Consider the following 23,282-nt stretch of genomic DNA (forward strand, 5'->3'; position numbering starts at 1 on the left):
TCAAGTGACGCGGGCCACGTACCACAAACATGCTTAGTTTGTGGTATCGAGCGCGAAAGATAGTCATCGTGTTTTTAGTAAAGTTACTATGTAAACTAACGTAATTTAATACTTAGGTACATATTCTATAATGGTGTGCTCAAACTGTTAATCTACATTTAATTTAGATTATTATTTGATACTAAGTAATGTAGAATTTAAACCACATTCATGTTTTCTTCAGATTTTAAGATTTTCTTATCAGAGTGTTCAATTTTAATGTAGTTAAATTTTATAAGAGACAATAATTAAGAAAATTTTAAAATAAAGTGTCACGTATTTTTTTTAAACGACGAATGACGAAAAACGACCTAATCGCGGACGAAGTCGCGGGCAACAGCTAGTGTACTATAAAATGCCCCAATTGAAACAAATCTTTTACAGAAAACAAAAACTTATATTTCTGTTCCAATCCCAGAAGTATTGCAACAAAAGTTTAGTTGTATGTTATTGCATAGTGCTAGAACAAATTCCTACGCCTTGAAATATAAGGCAAGGTAAGATAAAAATATGAAACTGCAACTTTTCCTTTACTGGAATCCCTTATGAGGGATCTCATTGTGAGCTCAGGCAGGACATTTCATGGCTGGCTGTGTAGACATGAAAACTTTGCTCTTACTAATGGTTCGCGGTTTTCGGGTTGAATTAATCTGAAAGTAAAATGCGTATATAAAGATAAGCTCTTTTACAATATATTGTCTGATAGAACATTATCTTATCTTGTCATATTAGTTTATTTGGAAAACAATTCAAAAGCTTACTAATTATAGTAATATAATATTTTGTGGTTATATTCTATACTAGCTTCCGCCTGCGACTCCGTCCGCGCGGATGTCGGTCTTCGCGTGGATGGTTTATATTTTCTCCATTTTGAGTAACTCTGAAAATGATATCTTATAAATATCTATTGGACCCAAATACGGCTAGGCCTATAATAATACGCAACGTGTGTTCGCGGTTCTACGGAACAACGTCTATGGATAAAACTGAAAAATTAAGATTATTTTTTTTTCTACGTATTTTTCCAGGATAAAAAGTATCCTATTTTACGCCCAGGATAATAAGGTATAATTATACCAAGTTTCATCGAAATCGAACCGGTAGTTTTCACGTGATGTCTTCACATACAGACAGACAGACAGACAGACAGACAGACAGACAGACAGACAGACAGACAAAAATTTTTTTAATCACATATTTGGGTTTGGTATCGATCCAGTAACACCCCCTGCTATTTATTTTTTTAATATTTTCAATGTACAGAATTGACCCTTCTACAGATTTATTATATGTATAGATTCATTTAAGTTTAAGTATTATGTTATATTTAAACCTACACATTACACAACTCAAAAAATTAAATTCACACAAAACAATTAACGATATGTGTACATAAAAAGGTATCTCGGAATTATTAAGATGGAGAGATTGATATTATTAACTACTACAAAGCTTTTAAAATTAAATATAACAAAAATGAAATACGCGCTATCGTTTTGCCGTAGTAGAGGTGACGTCAAAAACAGACGCGATCTAATTGTGCGGATAAAAAAGTCTACACATAGTCGGATGAGCGGCAAAATGTGGCCAAGTGGAATTGCTCCTTTGATGTATCCTGTCAACCTATACTGCTATGCTTCTTAAATTGTTTCCTTTTATATGTATATTTAAAAAAATTGTCATAGCATGTCACATTTAATATTCCCGGGAAATTGTTTAGCATTTGCGTTAGGAAATTATGAAATATAAAGTTTTTTGGTCATAATTTTAATAAAGTATAAATGAACATTATTTTATACGTTTTTTAACAAACGTTTAAGATACATACCTATAGTACGAGTTCAGTCTAGTCTAGCGAATTGAAAAAAAAGTTATGTATCGCCACGATATTCTAAAATGCTATCAATAAATTATTAACAAAATTTGTATTCAACTGCACATAACATTCTAAACTACTCCTTTATTATATTATTGTATTGTCTACCTATAAGATAATAAACATTAAACCACCCAATTTATGCTTTCCTTAAAATAGCACGTAAACCATCTACGAACTTTATACAGCAAAAATTCTTAAACTACGAAACGTATTTTTCCATATCTTTCTTCACTATTTTCTAGAAAGAGCAAAAAATTTAGTACTCGACTTTACAGCACATAACTACGCAGACTGAAGAACTCATGCATTTTTGAGTAGGCCTAAGCTTTTTTACAAGTGGAAATAAGAGTCTTAAATATGCGAGTCAAGAACGTTTCGGAGGCTTCTTAATACCTTGTATGAAGGTACTTTAATTCAAGAACAAGAAAGTACATGATATACATTTTTTGCTATGCCGACGGAAAGCTGTTTTGTGCAAGAAGTTTCGGAATGAGGGTAATGAATAAAATATTTTACTTTTTACATACATTTTTAAAAATTTCCACTTATTGTGAAATATTTCTACATAATAATATTTATTACATAATTTAAAGGGACATAATAACATTTAAAATATAATATATAAAATCGAACTAAGTACTAGGCACTAGCTACGCTAAGCTACGTAGCTAATTTAGTTCTCCGTGTTGTATCAAAGCGCATACAATAATCCCAAACAAAGTGGAGCATCGCACAATTAAGCAGGGAACAATAGCACGCCTGTATCTTAGATATCGGTGTTTTACCGCGCCCCTTGTACGCGATATCCCGTCTAAGCTGCCTTGAGCAGATATCAGCGACCAATATAATTTGACCCATCTCAGGATGGCAATACCACGCCTTGTTTTGTGAACGGGTGTAAACAAACTTACCTCAATCCATCAACGCATTCGATCACTCAATTTGACTCAAAATATATGTGTGATATGGTTTTAATATTCTTAATATATATATAAACCTCGTGTCACAATGTTTGTCCTCAATGGACTCTTAAACCACTTAACCGATTATAATAAAATTCGCACACCATGTGCAGTTCGATCCAACTTGAGAGATAGGATAGGTAGTTTAAATCTCAAATCGTTTTAGAGAAAGCGGGCGAAGCCGCGGGCGGTAAGCTAGTAGTTTTATATAACCTTAATGTTATTTCGATAACTTCACACCGCTTTTGTCGTTTGGATATAATTAATGTGTATAACATGTGTTTTTATACAAAAACCTATTAATCTTATATGAAAAATTAAATTCACTTTGAGTAGATAATAATCGAACGCAATTTACCTAATCCCCCAAAGGTTCCTCCTTGAAAATCGTTATTTACTCGTATTTATTTATCCATGTGTCATTCATAAAAGTGCAATTTAACCAAAAAAGATAAATTGTTTCTTTCCGTATCATTAGACAAGAAAGTTCAATTTATACTGGACGCTCACCCCGCAGTTCCCTATGATATACACAAACATAACATAGTATATAAACACTAATTGTTTGTAAGGCCTCTGTATAATATTTGTATTCTGTGGATCAAAGACATGTCAGGTGGGTTGAAGGGAAGATTTTTCCCTTTTTGTATTAAGGGATTTGCTTTGTTTTTTTTATGAATTTTTTGACAGCCTTAATGGAAAAATAAGATTAGATTATGCATAAATTTTTGTGCTACGGATAGATGTAATACATATTAAATATATATTTAATAACCCGGAAGGATACATTGTTGATAAGAAATAGAAAAGTAATAGATCACTGTAAGCGGGTCAGTATCCTACGATGATGCGAAATTCGCGTGCTGAATCTGGTAATTAAGTAAATTGTGTTTTCAATTAATTTTGATACCTTTGTTGGAAATTACGCATTTAGTTTATGATTTTGTAATTTAATAGCATAAAAGAATAAAAAGGTTTTATATACTTTCCTACTATTCCACTCATGTTATGCGATAGGTACACATTTTCATTCATCCCCATCTTGTTAAAATAATGCATATTTCTTTCTTCGTTTAAATGTGCCTCTTGTATATAGACACGTAACAGATTTAACATAATGATATGTGTGGATATATGATAATCTGTAGGTATTGCAGCTACTGCGATATTTTATCTAGATATCTGTTTTATTACCAATCACAAGTCTAGTTTTAGTTGAACATCATAAATTTATCAAGTCTAGTTGTAGGATAGTCAATATACAATTTAAAACAGAAATCTCTTCTTCAATCGATGAAAATCGCTTTATCCGTCTAATTTCCATCAGCCGTCACAATAAGAACATTTCGCATGCAAATTGAATCCCTAAGTTTGCAGCGATGCAAGTTGAAATGAGTAATGCACGTTTAAATGCATATTTGCACAAATACTGTTGCATAACTTAAGCGTCCTTATGAATCAGCGTTTACAATGCGCTGGCTATGATCCCTTTAAATTTAAGATCTGCATTTGAAATTTATAAAGCAAACATTGCATGTTTAAATCATACGATAACAGCGTATAAAATGTTCCTACGTATGTATTCTTAACTGTACCCTGCTACATTTCTGTGTGATATATTATTTGTCTATACCTACTTGAGTGGAGAAGTCAGAAAATGTTTGTTAATTAATATAAGTATATTCGTTTCTTTTTTATTTCGTATCAAAATTTGAATTACCTACAGGAGTTTATAAAAATGCATTCTTCATTATAAAATTTCATCAGCAGTCTATATTTGATTATTGAAGAATAATATTTATAAGTAACTGTTTACATACTAACTACGGACACACGGAATGTAAAAATTCAGATTTTTTCTACATAGAAAATTTAAGTTATACAAAAACGATTTTCTCTTATCACAAAGATTTCTAAAACCTTCACGTTTGAACAGTCCACCTCATAATATATCGAAGGAAAACCATAGAAAATCTCCATGTAAATTGGAAGCAAAGTAGGCTTGAATCCTCGATTAGCGTGTAATACGAGCGAATATCCTTTAAGCTTACGTACCGCAAATAGAATTGGCTCGGCATGAAACTATTAGGCCTAGTCTTCACTATGTTCCGTTATCGAAAAACGGTTTAAGAGAAACCGATTCGACGGCTTTAACACAAACGCATTCATGCTTAAATCTGTTGCAAATCGTCTAAAATGCTTTCGTTTTAGTTACAACGTATTTCAGCAACAAATAAAATGCACTCGCATCAGTTGCCGGCGCGTTTTTCCTCTGCTAATGTTTAAAAAGGGATTCGACTGGGAAAATTCGACACGTACTTTGATAATTTGAATTTTAAAACAGCACTTTTGTATTTACGAAACTTCGCTTACAAATTGGGAAAATAAGCGTTCTTTTCTATTCAAAACGACTGTAATAGATAAATAAAACAAATGTTTAAAAGTACGTTTATTAATTTGCAATCTAGTGTACCTAACCCTTTAACTGCGTAATGTCTTCACGCCAGTTAGCTTTAATGTTTTACGATATTACCTATAAAATTGCCTCCATTTAGACTGGATAACCCCACCTATTATTGCGATGCTAATCACTTTATTGATATCATCAGTGAAATCGAGCGATACAATGCGTTAATTACTGAACGACGTGAAGTGTAAAATATATATACGATTTCAATTTGGGTTTAATGCTTTGTAATCTAACTCAATACTATTTTAGTGGCAGTTGATGGTACTCTAGCTTTGAAGAGCGTTTAGCGAAGTAAATATTGGAAATCTTCCGATAACAATTTTTATACACATTAAAACTAATAAAATTTGCCAAATAAATACGGTAAAAAATCTCTTTTTATCACAAAACTAACGGTTCTTTTTAAGATCGAACTAACGGCAATTCCCTGATAAGCCAAAACTTCCGATTTAATAACCCCATATTTCGCTGAATTAATTCATTGTTTGCTTAATATTCCAGCTAATATATAGGTATGCATTACTTCGAATATTCCATTGAACAGTCATCTGCACGGAATGCAGATCCCAATAAAATATCAAGCACGTCCTAGGCTGAGCCAATTTCCATTCTGGAGCTCAGTGAAGCAAATACAGCCTGCCAATTAGTCTCACACACCAAAATCGTATTTGATTCCAGTACTATTCAGGATTTTACAGCCCTTAGTGAGTTTATATGTTTTTAAATAGGGAGCTTACGCTGTTTATTAGACATGTGAAGCTGACAGCAGTGATTAATAATGTTCTAAAATTCTGAATATTTTTTAGCTATGTTCAATTATTAAAACTTAAGATAGTGGTTTTGTATTTATGTTCAAACGATTATTTATAATAGAAATTCGGATTCTTTCTAAGAATTCGCAATATTTTATTAAATGTTAGATTATATTTTAATAAACAAAAGCCACTTAACGTTGCTGTAAGTAAACTAGTACCTACTGTGCTAGTACATTAACGTTGCAGAGGATTAAAATAGCACGCGGAACATGAAATGTTATGAAACGAAGTTTATATTACTATAATAAAGTTCCGCAGTAAGCGAATGTCCAAAACACGCGTGATTCAAAACAAGGGAATCCGCAAACAAAAGCGCAGCCACAAAAGGTGAACGCATCGTTAGTTGCACAAGATTTATCAGAGACTCAGTGCCATAAGTTATAGCTCATCCCCCTGTCCCAAACATGTGTGATCCGACTCGCTAAAATGCTGCTCGCTGTTTGATAAATTCTGCAAGAAGGCCATTAGTATTGCACTAATCCCACTCATGTAGCAAAGTGTTAAACTTTTTGTATTATATTTAATTCCAAATTGCGCTTGAAAGCTATAAAAGCCTCGAATAGTAATTTTATATAAAAGCAATCTTTTACGAATTGAATGAAAAACACGTTTTTGCTGGCGCTATGACGCTTTGCTTACTCCATTCACGTTTTAATTGACTCGAAAATAAAGTGATAAAAGGATTTTTAATTAAGCTGGACCCTACCTTGAAGCTTAATGTGTTCATTTCGCTCATCGAAGCTTAACACGAACTAGGTGTGAAATTTTTAAAATATAAAGTATCGCACTTGGCAGACAATGCAACAGACAGTGAAATGGCGCCATTTCGCAGAGGCGCGCCGTCAACGGCACGTGCCCTGCAGTCTTTATTAGCGCGGTTTCAACAAATAACCGGCTTTGCCGTCCACGCCCGACTGGCTCTTACTATGACAACTCACTCCACCTGATTAAATAAACCTCATCTACGATTAGCTTTCCCATGTGACATGTCATCCACGCGATAGTGTATTAAAAATAACTTTCTTATTTGTGTTTTATGGCGTCCACCGCTTAGTTTTAATTTACGTTTTTACGTTTTGCTTTGAAAATAAAACTCATATAGTATAATGAATACTGAAATAAGTATGAACTTACGTAGGTATCGCCTAAGTATGCGAGCTTAATCTTTCGATCTAGAGAACATTTTGATCGTTTGCAATCGTGTTTTTTTAATCAATAGTAAGGGACAACGACGTGTGTCAGATTGTGATTCTGGATTATGGTTAGATGAGCAATTTGCACGGATAATAATAAAAGTTAGATCATTTTCACTATGATTAGATCTAAACCACATCTAAACCTTCATTTCACTGAATATTTAAACAAGTCTATTCAAATTACCTCATCTGTAAAATATATTAACTATCTACGTATTTTTTATGTAGAAATACGCAGTAGTGAAGCAGTGCATTCGGATTACGATAGATGGAAGAAAAAATATTATTAAATGTTATCGGCATGTTTTAACATCTCTTAAAAACTGATGATGATCGATGCTTCTGAAAACTAAAACAACCACGAAAGATTCAGAAAGAATTCTATTTAAAATTTCCAGTTTAAAAAAAACGATATTCTTGCAACTTCTATGCTGTTACGAACTCAATCAAATGTAGTTGTCCAAGTGGCTGTGCAAAAATGCTTTAAATATTTAAATTTACATAATATAGATAATAATTATTATCAACTGTCATTTTAGTACTGCCACTATTTGGCCACTATCAACGCATTTGAAGGAACCCTTTAATTAATTTAACTGAGAACAAATTTGTTTTAACGCTCAACAACCGTGCAATAAAACCGTCTAAGCTACAGCCAACCGAAATTATTTAACAATTATTTTGTTTAGTTAAACATTCTGTTTCTAAATGTATTAAACTTGTGCACTAATTGAAGTTAGAGAACTGACGACGTCGTTAGGCAAAGTCGGTACGGTATCAAACAAGTGTTTTGTTGTTAAACATAATATATTATCATAATATTATCTTATCGTAATTTATTATACATATAATTAAATTGTGAAGATCGGGATAATCAGTCCAGTCGAATAGGAAAAAATCGGCTTGATTTATTGAATTTAATAGCACCTTAAGTTTATATATATTATACTATATTGATAACACATAATACGTTGTATTAAAAAAAAATTGCTATAACCATTGGTATATGTTTTACAGTTTACTACATATTTAAAATAATCTTCCTAGGTAAACAAGAGAAGAACTACGGAGGTTACTACTACGCTGCTACGCCGTAGTACATTGTTTTTCGTAGAACGCGTAATTCTCACAATCAAACCTTTCTATTGTTAAAAAAATCAAACGTTGTTTAGATATAAGTCGTTAGGAAGTATATCTAGATAAAAATGTTGGTATCAATCTAATAGTAGGTACCTACAGAAATCCGTAATTTTATGTACATATTTTAGTAGTATCCAGATATAATTTTAAGCACCAAGATTTTTAATCTAATATAAATTTTCAAATTCCTATTCATCGTTATTACTATCGGATTATCTTTATTCAATGCATTAAACTATTAACTATAAATTATGTAAATATACTATCAAAGTTATATGTACTTACTAAATATTTAGATACTAGTCATCCTAACTTTAGCCACAAGCCAAACTAATATTTATCTTCGATAAAACTAATAGTATAGTAAACAAGCTAACTTGTCTTGAAAGAACTCAACTTAATCACGAACGAAGCATAACAGATAAGAACTAAAATAACTTAATATACTTGTCCAATCCGTCCATATACCAAACGTTTATTAACTATGATACACAAAATTCACCCTTATTCTTATTTTCCATAAAGAGCATAATCTAAGGGACTCAGTTTTTCTTATTTTACGACAACACACGTCTTCTAGTTAGAAGTTATGTACAAACATATTAATCAGAGCAAAAGGACCCAGAATGAAGAAAATTTAGGATATCTGTGGGCACAATTTACTATATTTATAGCGTTATAATGTCAGTTTAAATGTTCCATTATTCAAAGCAAATATACCACCAGTAGAAATTTTAATTTTATCAAACTTTGCTTATATGAACATAATCATTAATCACTCTCAAATCTCACTATGTCCAATAAACTAATAACGTGAGCTACCTATATGTTGATTTACATTGATTTTATAAAATTGCAACCAATTCCCACTTCAATTGTAGCGAGTATCGAAATTTACGCATGTGTCATGGTCTGGTCTAGAGATACACATTAATATCCAAAGAGCCAAACTTAGTGCCTAGATTACTGAAATGGCACTATAAATCTCACCACTTCTATTCCAATTGATTAGTCAGATATTGATAATTTAGAACTCTGTGACAATTATTCAACCGCTTAATGTTGTTTCAGCGACACAATATAGAGCTATAATTTTAATTTAAAATGTGCATAATTTAACATGTAACATTTAAAGACAAGAAAGAATTTAAATGGATCGTAAAAATACGGAATGGATTATCGAACAGATTTTTATAACAACCCAGCCATAGTTCACTCGCTGGAACAAAACCAAGTCAAAACTCAAATGCAAATTGCAAGTCCTGTCGTCGCAACGTTGTTGGCAGCCAACCAGGTTTGGGTTGGGTTATCCTCACCATTTATTGGTAAAGCCACAGAACACATTAACGTGTACATGTTAACATGTGGTTACACTCAGAAAGGTTAGAATCACACTCAGTACTAACATAAAAATCTAGCTAGCTAAATCTAATAATTTTGGTGAGATTTCAAAATTTATTACAAGTGCTTTTTTAAATTGATTGTTTATTACTTCTAACTGTAACTGTATCGTCTTCGTCATTCCTATATTATCTAGACTGACACGATTGATGCACGATCGAAATTATTGATTTATTTCAACAATAAAATTATTTTAAAAATGTTACAACACAACATTTTTAAAATAAATATCAGCTTAAAATAATATTATCTTCTTTGTTTCTTCGATGTAATGTTCTTATTCTGCAATAAAAATAAGTTTAATATAGGTATCTAAAATATGGTCAAACAAGTAATGAAATTTTGAATTTAGTTCAATATACATCAGTCCTTACAAAGATATCGTGGTAACAAACAGCCGTAGGCTCGAATGAGCGCAGATTAGTGTGAGACGGGATTATGTGTCGGAAGGATACCATGGGCTTTGCAATCGAACTGCGATGTAGTGGAACTGTATGGGCTTTATTATAGGATTTGGTTACGCTTGTTTTATCAAGCTTTTGACGAATAATGATGAGTGATGCTGAAGATAATAAATACATATTAATCATAAGTAGAGATAATATTATGTATGAATCAGCATTTTCATTAATGAAGAAATTGGATATAAATAATATGAAATCTAAAATCTAAATATTGAATGTTAAGTAGTAATGCATTTTTCGTTTTTTATTTTCGTAAAAGTAAGTAGTTAATTTGGTGTTTTTCAGAATAACAAAGAGAGTATTATATCTAATAATATAAGCAAAGTAAAAAATAATTACAAATTAATAAGCTTTGAACGGCTCATGCATTTGAAAAACAGAAGATACGAATAAAGGTAGAAATGGTATTGCGTGCAGGTAGACGCATAAAGTAGGTACAATAAAAGAGGATTTTCCGTAATACACCCTCATACAGTGTAGTCGTCTTACTTCGGTTGAATAACCCGTCAAGTGCAAGGGACGATTGCTATATCTAATATAATTAAATAAACAATATAATATAACGAATTATAAGACGAAAAGTCTAATCAAATCACCGACAATATTTATCTAATAACAAATATGAATAGGTATATTTATTTAACTGATCAATTCGGAAAGCAGCAAATTTTCACTCATATCCGTCTTCAAAACGGAAATAAACATTTCAAACAAGATTGTTAAAATTACTTCTAGATAACTAATATGAGACATCTAACTCTAATTACACACACAAGAATACAGATATTAATCGAATATTGGCTCTACAAACATATTACTATTAATTCAGTATTATTTCCGCATACGATACAAATAATAGACTCGCCTAATTACCGCTAATGAGCATCTGATCTCACTGTTATATGTACAGATAGCATGTATAGGAAACACCCCCGGGACATCGGATGGTACGCCGCATAACGGAGGTAATTAAGGCCAATTAGAGCTGGCAACACTGCGAATAACGTCAAATAATATGTCATTTATGCGAACGAAATAAAAATGTGAATGGTAACATTTCCTCTTCTATTACCAAAAATATTAACATCATTAAAAATTTATTTTAGTACAATTCACAATGTACAATCGTCTACCTAAGTACCTATCTCTTTATATTTTGTGCTGTAATTTAATATTTTATCAGTCTTCTACAATAACTCTAGGTACCTAAATAAATACTTAAGTGGTAAAAAATGTACGCGTGCAATTTTAAGTAGATACCTAATAATAATTTCCAAAATTGCAATGAATCAATTATTATTAGAACTTATATTTTTGTTCGGAAAATTTTGCATAATAATAGTTTTCTTTAACTTATTTACCAACCTATCGGACAGCAAGAAAGTAATTTCTCGTTTAGAGCTCGTTGAGTAAGACTTGTATTCAGAAGCACATAGCAAGTCAGTTCGGAAATGGGTCCCTAGACGACTAATGCGACAGTATTACGGACCTTTTCAAGGATTAGCAAGACTAATCCAGTCCAGTAATTCAATTAAAATTTTGCATAATAACGTCCTGTTTATTTAATATCATAAAACATAACATCTGGATTATTTTGTTTGAATTTTGAAAACGTTAAGCTTAGACAAAAAGATGTACCTACCTAAGTACATTGTATGTTAAATATAATTTAGTTTTTTCTCAGGGATTTATAAAAAAAGTTTCGGTTAGGTAGGATACAGGCTGATCTTGTTCATATGTAAATATAACAGTGAAAAAGATGTTATACGTATCAGTTTCGTAGGGACCATACAAGGGGACACGGAAATTCACTTTTTAAAGTCGCCCCGAGTGACGCAGGCTTCCTCTTTTTTGTTTTTATTAATTACGGCAGATTACAGCAGGGGTGAGCGTCTGATCTAAAAATACGCCTTATTCTACTGTTTTAGATATATAAAATGAAAGTGAACCAATAAGTTAAAGAACACAGCTACGTACGTATATTTCAATACAATTGATTGAGAACTGTAACAAGTTGCCGACTCTACTGAATAATACATTGACCAAGATCGAAAGAACTGGCAATAAAGAATTGGAAGCACTTTTATAGTCTGTAACGCATTAAAACCCTATCCTTAGACCCTTCATTAACATTTAAAGTGCGGCAAACGTTGGAACGCGATAAGAGATTATGCAAATTCAAATCAAATTGTTAGTGGCCAAGGATTTTCACAACTAATCCTTAGAGTGGGTTCCAAATGCATATCTTTAAGCTTCTTTTCAACCCTCATGAATTATATTTACATTTGTAATGATATGAAGTTTAAGTAAGAGAAATAGGGATCATGTATTGTGGTCAACAATGTAGTTTGATTTTAAAACATTTGTCTAACGAGTAGGTAACCCTTCTTAGACCCAATAAAATAAAAAAAGCTATAAAATATAAATACTTTATTTTAGAACAACAATTGCAAATAAATACAGCAATATTTCACTAACAATTCATACCTATACGCAGTGATCTGATTTTATCAGAAAGTCCAAAACAAAAACAGAAGAACATAATATTATATGCATATTACATTTTTGATAACTACATAATAATGTGCTGTAAGATCGTTTTTCATTTCATTCATACAGAACGTAATCCTAATTTAATTTAACTTTATTCAAAGAAAATGTAAATTTATGTTTTCTATTCAGTTTTTTCTTCACCCGGAGCGCCAATAAGATACCACCTTGTTCGCGCGCGAACCGCCATATTGCGCACAAGTCGCTTTTTATCGTCAAGAGATGGCGCCAAATCAAACAATATTTCCGTTTTATATGGCAACAACAATGCTGTTTTATAGGAATTTGCTATCTCATAGAGACACTGTAGACTCTTTATTCGTACATCCTGTTGAAGAAAAATATAAAAGTCAGTGAACACAATATGTAAAAAATAAAAACAAAGAATTATTATAAAGTTGAAGAGTTTGTTTGTTTACGCTAATCTCAGGAACTACTAGTCCGATTTTTCGGTGTTAGATAGCCCATTTATTGATGAAGGCTTTAGGCTATATCATTACACTAAGACCAATATGAAGGAGAAATGCCGTTAAAACCGCGGGCCACAGTTAGTAAACTATTAGTATGAAACTTCAGTAAAAAACCTTACCATAGATTTCATATATCCAGACAGCTTCACAAGTCGTGGTAAAATTGTCTGTAGACTCTGTGCTACAATGAGATTTGTTGCTTCCACAAAGTAAATTAGTACATCTATCATAACTATAAGCAGATCTTTATTATCATAGTCCAAACCATCTACCACCAACGGTATGACCTAAAAATATAATACAATTATTCGAATTTTTTCAAGGCATCACTTTGAACAAGGTTTAATTTTTCACAAATAGATAATTATTTTTAAGAACCCTAATTTGCGAGATGTTAAAATAAATAAAAACAGATTTATTGTATTTTTATCCTCCTTTCATAAATCTAGAGAAAACTGACTAACCTTAGCAACCTCATTTTTAAGAACAGTTTTAGGCGCTTTTTCTAGTACATAAGCCCAACTTAATAAATATGCCTCTTTAGTAACTTCATCAAAGGGGCCCAATTTATCAGATAATGTAGCAAAAGACTGGAACATTCTCTGTTTATAGAGTATACTATTTCGACAGTGTAGTCTGGCATTCAGACTGTCTGGGTAGTCAGACATAATAAGTTGTATTGCCTCTGAACCTTGCTTACAGCAATCTGGGTTTGAAATGGTAAGTAGTATCTGCAAATAAAAATTACAAAATATAAAATAAACTAACTATATAATATTAAGTGATTTAAACTAAATACATATTTAATAGACAATTGGCTTTTTATCCAAATAAAGTTGCTATTGATTTCAAATTATTTTAGTAAGGTACACATTTTCGACATACCTTTTGTAACCAAAACATGAATGTATCACTCCCTCTCAAAATTAAAGCCTTTGTGATCCATGCAAATAATTGTATCAATGGTGAACACAGATTCTGATTGTCCTTACTGCATGATGATAAATAACTCTTCAATAACTCATATAATAATTCAAATTTCTGTCCATAGTCTGCCTTGTTTAAAAAGTGTGCTACCAAACAACATGCTTTAGTCCTTACAAATTCTTTGTCACTATTTAAAGCCGTTGAAAGAGACAACGTCATTATATCATCAAATATGGCATTACTAACACTCTTATGTAGGGGACGGTACAAACACTCCAGTAAAGGAAAATATATGTCATCGCTTTTACATTTCTCAACTATTCCGGAACTATGCTTCTGTAAAATCGCCATCTGTTTCTCTGCAGGTAAGCTACACATTGTATTTGAAATTAGCATATAACCATGTTCTAAAGAATCTTTAGCTGCTGTATTCATTTCTTTTAATATCCAATTTAGAATGGAATCTATTAAACCATGATCACTTTCTATTTGTGTTACTTTTTCATGTGTATACAAACTTGTGTTTGAAATAGAACCACTCAAGGCCTTTACAACATTGAAGGAATTTTTGTCACTCACAGTTATAATTTGAAGCATCTCTTCAATTATTACTTTAGTGAAATCATCTATACTTGCTAAGTTTGACAGTAAATTTAAGCGCTTTTGCTGCATAATCTTGTCATCGCCAATATTTTCTATACTACACTTTCCTTTCACAACTAAATCCATTATAAGCTCAGGGAACTTTCTGGCAATAGCATGTACAGTTTCAACAGTAACAATAAGAACTTCATCATCTTCAGAATGTTGTACAATATGTATTAATATTTCTACAAATGGCAGTACTAGGTCAGCTTTTAAGGCTTCAATGGCTCTTATCAAAGTTTTAAATCCTGCAATTTGATGTTCCTTTTCAGGTTCACTAACAGCTGTCAGACAAAGGGTTGGTATTTCGTCAATTTGTTTTTCAATATTATTTAATACATCCCATTTCTTTGCCAAATCGTACATATCACCCAAAAACTCTAGGCTAGATACCTGAAGCTTCAGTGATGTTTTGAAACCATAATATGCAACAATGGCAGGAATCATAGACTGTGTTATGATTATACAAGCCTCTTTGGAGCTATTTGCAGTTGTTAACAAAATTCTTGATGCCTGAACAAATTGAGAAACTGTATTTGAATCAGCTAGAGATGTTTGCATTGATATAAGTATCCCTTTGACAAAATTTTCAAATGATTGATCAGTGTTAGCTGAAGTTGCTAAATTAGCTACTAATGCAGATAAAGCCTCATGTGCTACAATTTTCAGCTCTTCATCAGTCTTTTGAGATATTTCTCTCTGTATTGATGACCACAATGCTTTTACAAATGGACTATAAGTTGAAGGTTTAAATGTTTTACAGCTCTCAGCCTGAAATATATATACAATCAGTTTTAATTAATAACATAAAAATGAATGCTTGATAAAAAAAAATCTAAAATTGAAGATTTGAACAAGATAAAGGCATAAAAATTATACACTGTACATAAAGCCATAAAAATATACATTAAAAACTAACCAGCAACCGCAGCGAATCTAACTTTGCTATCCGCAAATTCGAGTCTAACTTCTCTATTAACAACACCAGGCACTGTTCACCAAACTCTTGAACAGCACAAAGACAAGGGCATAGAGCTTTAGCAAGATCATCTCTCGATACAGCAGCTGGGTCATCAGGCGATGGATGGAAGTCAATTGGATAATAACATGATATCACTTCAAACATCTCATCCACTAAATGGCCAAGGGGAATGTTGGCTAGGAACTTTGGCAAAAAACTGAAGAGGAACAGTAAGTTTCTTGGATCCCTCTCGCCGTCCATTGCTGAAATAACACCGTAGACAAAATCTGGGCCTAATTGTTTTAAACCTGGAATGTTGATTAAATGATATATTAAAATAGTAGCAATTTTTATTCACATTTAATAATAATTTAAATAAGCTTTAATAGTATTAACTTTTTCCTTTAATAAAGGTTACAGATAAGGATATTTTACTTACATTCAACATCTTTTTCTAACAATGTGTGAATAGTCATATAAATATTCTGTCTGTCTTGTCGCAGTTGTGATTGACATGCAACTTCTCTGAACAACACAGTAAAATATTCAGCACAGAGCCCCAAATTATAATTCTTCATTTCAATTAGAACCAAATATCCTTCTAATACCGCCGGTATTACTCTGTGGTTATCTTTCAACCGGTCTATGTAAAACTTTGATATAAAATTGATTTGAACCTCCGACAAATAGTCTCTGGGCAGTTCTTTCAATATTTTTGTAAAGAATCTCATACCCTTTTCTCTGTTAGCTGCATCTTTGTTTGTTAAAACTCCACCCATATTTTCCACTATTTTTGTTATATCAAGGTAGCCAGATACTATATCTATAACAAACAGAGTTCATAATTTATCCCAGTTCAAAAGTTATTGCATACTATAGTTAATAATGTACATTAAATATTTAAAAACTAAGCACATTCCTCTGCTATAAGACATGAGCTTTAAACAGTTTTAAATAATACTATACACCAATTATATGAAACATATAAATTGATAAAATAATTCTAATAGAATCACATTTGTATTAAGGTTATCAATATTAATGTCTAATGTATTTGCCCTCATATATACAAAGAAACATGGTTTAGTGAGACTTGAAGATTGGTTATCATGTTATATGTATTCTAATGAGGAACATAAAGATATTTTCAGTTACAGTCTCAGTTAGAAAGATAACTATGATAATAAGATCGAAAGAAGTAATCTCAGATATAGGGTTTGCTTCATCCCACTAACAGTTGTAAATTAGTGCCTAAGTAAGTGTAGGGACTACGGGTTATAGACGCTATTCACTTAACTGAGTCGCACTTAACCATGTTTCACTCTAATAGCTATTTCGAATAAATTACCTGTAATGATGCTATGTGTTTCATTAAATATATCACTTTGATTAATTATTTCTTCAGCCAAATCAGGTTTGAACCAAATTGGTTCCATTTTTATAATTTCAATTTTCAATTAGGTATTCCCCGTGATTTTCAAGTGTTTATTTAATTATTCACGACAGTTGTAGGGTAACAATCCTTTATATCAATAATGAACATTAGTATTTTAAGTTTTATTTATGTGTTTACACGCAGATTTAATTTGGATTTTGAAAGGATTAATAGGTATGTTGTTTTTTCTTGGTTATGTGAATGTCATGTGACATTTGACAAAGACATGACCCCAAATTTTGACAATTAGGTATATCTGGTAATCAATGCGTTCATTAATGTCTTATTAATGTTGTATGCTGTTAATATTTTTGGTGTCAGTAAATATTTTTTTATCATAATAATATATGATATAGGTAATCAAGGATATAATGCCGATCATGACACATCTTATCAGCAAATGGCGTCCTACACTTGTGACCTTGTGACTTTGGGTATTTGTGCGAATATTCGAACCGACGTAAAATACATAAATAGGAGAGCGGAAATGAGTGTCCCGTACTAACACTGCTAATTATAACTTTAAACACCTATTTAGAAATTAGAACAAAGTAAGAAAAATGAGCCTGATTCACATAAATGATGATGTGTATATTATTTTATGTGATCGTGTGATCACATAAATTTATATTGGTAGTTTTCCAATTACAGCACTAGAACGCATTACCTATTGCATGACACTAAATGCGCTATAGCACTGGTGCAGCCACGTATTTGCTTTTGATTTCGTATTTTCTTTGACAAGGGCGACGGGCGGTTGTCATGCTCCATCTGTACTTTATTTTGTAATCTAAGAGCGCAACCTGCTGGTGCGTTTCACGTTCCAATTAAGCATCAGCATAATTCAGCATTGTGCGCCACTGACTCGCATTATGCTCTGTAATTGGAAAACAGCCACTACCACGTACATTACGCACATTTTTTTGTTATCCGTCTAAATTGAATTTATTATTAATCTGTGACATTGATGTGACGTGGATGTGACAGTGTGCCTGGCTTCTATGGTCTATGGACTCTATGGTTAAGTGTCATCAGCTGGGTACCTCAAGCTGACGCATGACTGCGTCAATCGTCAAATGTCAATGGATCATGAAAAACACAAAAGCTGGAAAACTGATGCAATGTTTAGAAAATTTAGCAAGTTGTGAATTAGAATATATAGAAGTTCTCTAGTGTGTAATACGAATGCAAAAAATTGTATTACTAGCTTAAATAAATCTTATATATCTCAGATAGTAAACATGTCGCATAGAACTTTAATAGATTTCGTTGTTAAATACCACAAGCCCCGTTTGTTAAACAATCTAGTGTTTTTTCCCAGTTATGGGAATTCTTTTCTTGGTCGACGATTAGCAGTAGTTTCAGCGCCGCTTTCAACATCAACTCCCAAAGTTCAATCACCACGAAATTTAAGCACATGTGTTCCAAAGTTTAACGAAGCAACACTTACGCCCGAAGCGAAGAAAACTGAAGGAAAATTCCAGTTAATGTTCACATGCAAAAAGTGTAATACAAGGAACGCCAAATTTATCTCTAAATTAGCCTACTACAAAGGAGTCGTTATAGTTATTTGTGATGGTTGCGAAAACAAACATTTGATAGCAGATAACCTCAACTGGTTCACAGACATGAATGGCAAGAAAAATATTGAAGATATAATGGCTGAGAGGGGAGAGACAGTTCAAAAAATCTTATCAGAAGATTTGGAATTCATAGCTAAGGAGATAGTTCAAAAACAAAGTATTCCAGAAAAGCAAGAGGTAATCGGATAGTGTAAACATACCTAGTGAAGTTTTTGTAAATTTATTCTTATTTTAGGATTATTTATATTATGAAATTAGTACATTAGCAATAAATTGTTGAAACATATTTGCTGTCTCATTTATTTATAACTAGCTTCCGCACGCGACTCCGTCCGCACGGAAAAATTAAGATTTATTTTTTTCTACGTATTTTTCCGGGTTAAAAAGTATCCTATTTTATGCCCAGGATAATAAGGTATCATTGTACCAAGTTTCATCGAAATCGAACCGTTAGTTTTCCCGTGATGCCTGAACATACAGACAGACAGACAAAAAATAGATTTTCAATAACTAGATAAGTTTAATTTTTTTTCTTATTACTTAAATAATCATAAGTTAACAGTTATATAGGTGTTACACCAGTTACACATGAGTGAATATAGAATCTATACATATAATAAATCTGTCGAAGGGTCAATTCTGTACATTGAAAATATTGAAAAAATAACTAGCAGGGGGTGTTACTGGATCGATACCAAACCCAAATATGTGATTAAAAAAATTTTTGTCTGTCTGTCTGTATGTGAAGACATCACGTGAAAACTACCGGTTCGATTTCGATGAAACTTGGTATAATTATACCTTATTATCCTGGGCGTAAAATAGGATACTTTTTATCCTGGAAAAATACGTAGAAAAAAAATAATCTCAATTTTTCAGTTATCCATAGACGTTGTTCTGTAGTAGGTACCGCGAACACACGTTGCGTATTATTATAGACCTAGCCGTATTTGGGTCCAATAGATATTTATAAGATGTCATTGTCCGAGTTACTCAAAATGGAGAAATAAACCATCCACGCAAAGACCGACATCCGCGCGGACGGAGTCGCGGGCGGAAGCTAGTACTATAATAAAAATGAGAAAATAAAACAAAGTATCTTTGCAAAATTATATTTATTATTGTCAATTGGAAAATTTATTTAATACTTAATCATATTCCCTAATATGTTTCATATGGCAAATCTTACTGTAAACAATGATTATGTACTAAAGGTTATATAATTGTGCTTATTTTAATAGCACCAAGTTAATTATTGTACTTATATTGGCACCAGATGGTAATCAAACATAAAAAATAAACATTTAGAATTACTAAATGTATAAATCTTAGTTCATATTTTATTGTTAACACTAACTTTCCATAATATGAAATCTAAATAACTGTTTCATATAATTTCCTTTTTAAAAAATACTAACATTAATTAATATGTTGTAAAGTTATAAAAATCACCATAAAAAAGGTAAAACAATATCTTATAATTAAATTAAATCAGATCTGAACTATCAGATAATAATACTAGAAATACAAGGCACTGAGAAATCACATAGTTACATGAAAAATTCGATAAAACAATAAACAATACTTAAAAATTAATCTAAATTTACATTATATGTAAGTATTCTACAAGGAATGCTTGAACAGTCTTCAATTTTAAATTGCAGATTCCAAATAAATCTCTTAGACAAAATATAAACATTTTATAGATGGAATTTTATATCACAATGAATAATATTCATAAATTCATTCAATTCAATACTAAGAAAATATCCAAGCATATCATTCAAAATTATCATAAAAAAAATGTATGAAAACACTTCATTTCTCAGAATGCCTAATGAAAATTGTTTCAAATAAAAAGTGCATTACATACGAACAGCTAAAGTGCCACAGATTAACAGTTCAAATGCCACCATATTAAGTGAAATTTAAACATATTTTTTTTCGTAATGTGACATTTTCTCTCAAAAAAAAATTATTTTAAATTTATCGAATCAACTAAAAGTCATTGTATTTTCAGTCTCAAATAACTAATCTCTGTTATACTCGTTTTGCGCGGCTAACAATTGCATAGTCAGTTCCATTGCAATTATTATGTGTCACATCTTCCAAGCCAACTTGGTTTTGAAGTACTTGAGCTTGTGCAGCTGTAGGCACTTGAGGGCCTGGTGTGTTTGGTTTCCGGATCATACCATAGCCCAGATGTGAATCATCTGCTAATCTAGCTGTTTGCATAACATTTTCAACTTCATCATAGTCATTCCAAGTATCTTTGCTTTTGGAATCATTTAAGGCCAATGTTGTAGGTCTCGCTTCAATTTTTTTGTACCTTGAAGACTTATTGAGTTTGCTTGTCGACCCAAAGTATTGTAATCTATCATAATTTTCATCTTCTGGGTCAACAACAGGGCTCGGTAATAAAATAATCCTTGACGATTCTGGCCCAGATGTGTTTAAATTATCTTGAGACCTTGATATCAGCTTCATGCAGTTTGGACTATCACCTAAGTTTGGCGTAAATTCTGTATGATCAGGATCATCTATACCTAATGTTTTCCAAGCTTCACTTCTCACTTCCACTTTGTCATATGGCACTAATGGACTTTCTTTCTTAATTTGCTCTATGGGTTCATAATTATCAAGCTTTCTATATCTTCCAAAATCAATGCTCTCATCAGTTGAACTTGTAATATCTTTCACTTTTGGAACATTAATAATTTTACGTGGTGGTTTCTGAGGTTTGGGTTTGAGAGCTGGTTTTGGCATCAAAAGTGGAGCTGTGTCTCTATCTGTGCTTGAAGTCTGTTGACTGGTAACTGAAGCACTTTTAAATGAAAGAGAACTCAAATTTAGATCATCGGGTCTAGCCGCTACTAATGGACTCCGTGAACCAGGAAACAAATTAATGCTGGGTTGAATATTAAACTCAGAATGTTCAGGACTATGTAAATTATCATTTCCAATCATCTGCTTCATTGTCTTCATCTTTAATGACAAACACTTGAATATTTCTGATTGATTTGGATGCTCTAAGTGAAAAATTCCTTCACCTGTGTCACATTTTCTTCCCGCTTCAAATGTAAATTTACCCTGTCTATAACCATAGCGTCTTATATACCTATATGGCCATGTTGCATACAATTTATTATCATTAGCATCCCTCAATTCAATGGCTGTTGCTGTGAGCAGAAGCAAATATCTTATAGATTCTAATCCGCATCTTGTTGAAGCTTCTGATGCACATAACTTTACAGAAAACACTCCTTCGCCTGATGAGCAGTAGAGGTCATTATCTTCATCACAACTAATTGGACTAGATGACCTGCCTCTGAATGCGACAGATTGTAGGGCTGTCACCCATTCTAAGGTTTCTGCTTCAGATGGAGCGCATATTTGTTGTGTGAGGGACTTAGTAAAAATGGTAATGGTGTTTGGACTAGTATGTGTTATTTTAATACAATTTTCTAGAGTTATGATTTTGGGTATAGCACCAGTAGTCACCTCATCTTTATTATCATATATTTCCAGCCGTTCAATGCCCTGTTTACTTGCATTGAATAATATGCAGTATTTTTGTTGCCAATTTTTCTGAAAAATTATAATGATTAAATAAGATAAAAATATTTAAAGGCTGAAACAATTTAAGCATTTTACCAGCAGTATATTCAGATATGAATTAATAAAAGATAAATTCCCATTTCCCAATATCACGGGGCTAACAAAATTTAAAAAAATAACCAACACATTAAACACCGTGGCTCCTGCTTTATTCGTATTTTATTGTTGTCGTATATCCAGTCTGTAGGACTGAGTCATTAGAAAGCATACTGTCATAACTGTACTTCACCGCGTGTTTGTTACAGGATCATAAAAATTAAAATATAATTGAAAAATAAAAGAAAGTTATGTAAAATATTTATATAAACAAACCTTTTTCGGAAATTTGCTAAAAACATTTCCCCCGGCTGGTGGAAATAATAAGCAACCCGATTTTATCTCATCGTCTTGTTCCATGGTGATTTACAATGCAAATATTGTTTTATTTCAATTATATTATATGCACATTTCATTTGATCACACAGTTGTTAGCTAAACTCTAATACTGTGTTGTATATTTTTTTGAAATAGATTATTAATAATTTACAGTTCAAACAAAAAAAGCACAAAAATACCAACTTTTGAAGGAAAGGAAAGAAGTACTGCCTGATAGAAAAATACTGCTGTATTGCCTTAGAAAATATTGTATTCAAATCTCGACTCTGCTTGTGTAATTTTTATATTTAGTGAAAAAAATTAAGATTTACCCTACTTTAAATATTATTTAAGGCTGAATGATGATGATGAA

The 23,282-nt window shown here is 31.9% G+C and overlaps 3 protein-coding genes across 3 annotated transcripts; 1 reads left to right on the top strand and 2 right to left on the bottom strand.

The window, feature by feature from the left end:
- Positions 1-12,781: 12,781 nt before the first annotated feature.
- Positions 12,782-17,540, bottom strand: LOC123696793 (MMS19 nucleotide excision repair protein). Its single transcript, XM_045643160.1, has 7 exons — positions 17,268-17,540; positions 16,359-16,742; positions 15,878-16,227; positions 14,272-15,729; positions 13,851-14,117; positions 13,506-13,673; positions 12,782-13,244 (listed from the first exon to the last, which is right to left on the bottom strand). Exons 1-7 carry the CDS (start codon positions 17,353-17,355, stop codon positions 13,041-13,043), a joined length of 2,919 nt encoding a protein of 972 aa, XP_045499116.1. The 5' UTR covers positions 17,356-17,540; the 3' UTR covers positions 12,782-13,040.
- An 867-nt stretch (positions 17,541-18,407) lies between these two features.
- LOC123696723 (DNL-type zinc finger protein-like) lies at positions 18,408-19,223 on the top strand. The gene has a single exon (XM_045643082.1). The coding sequence runs from the start codon at positions 18,596-18,598 to the stop codon at positions 19,124-19,126; it is 531 nt and encodes a 176-aa protein (XP_045499038.1). The 5' UTR covers positions 18,408-18,595; the 3' UTR covers positions 19,127-19,223.
- A 1,134-nt stretch (positions 19,224-20,357) lies between these two features.
- LOC123696824 (docking protein 2) lies at positions 20,358-23,128 on the bottom strand. The gene is made up of 2 exons (XM_045643200.1): positions 22,868-23,128; positions 20,358-22,525 (listed from the first exon to the last, which is right to left on the bottom strand). The coding sequence occupies exons 1-2, from the start codon at positions 22,949-22,951 to the stop codon at positions 20,978-20,980; spliced, it is 1,632 nt and encodes a 543-aa protein (XP_045499156.1). The 5' UTR covers positions 22,952-23,128; the 3' UTR covers positions 20,358-20,977.
- Positions 23,129-23,282: the final 154 nt, after the last annotated feature.

This window comes from Colias croceus, chromosome 13 (genome assembly GCF_905220415.1).
Source record: "Colias croceus chromosome 13, ilColCroc2.1".
In the NCBI taxonomy this organism is placed as follows: Eukaryota; Metazoa; Arthropoda; class Insecta; order Lepidoptera; family Pieridae; genus Colias; species Colias croceus.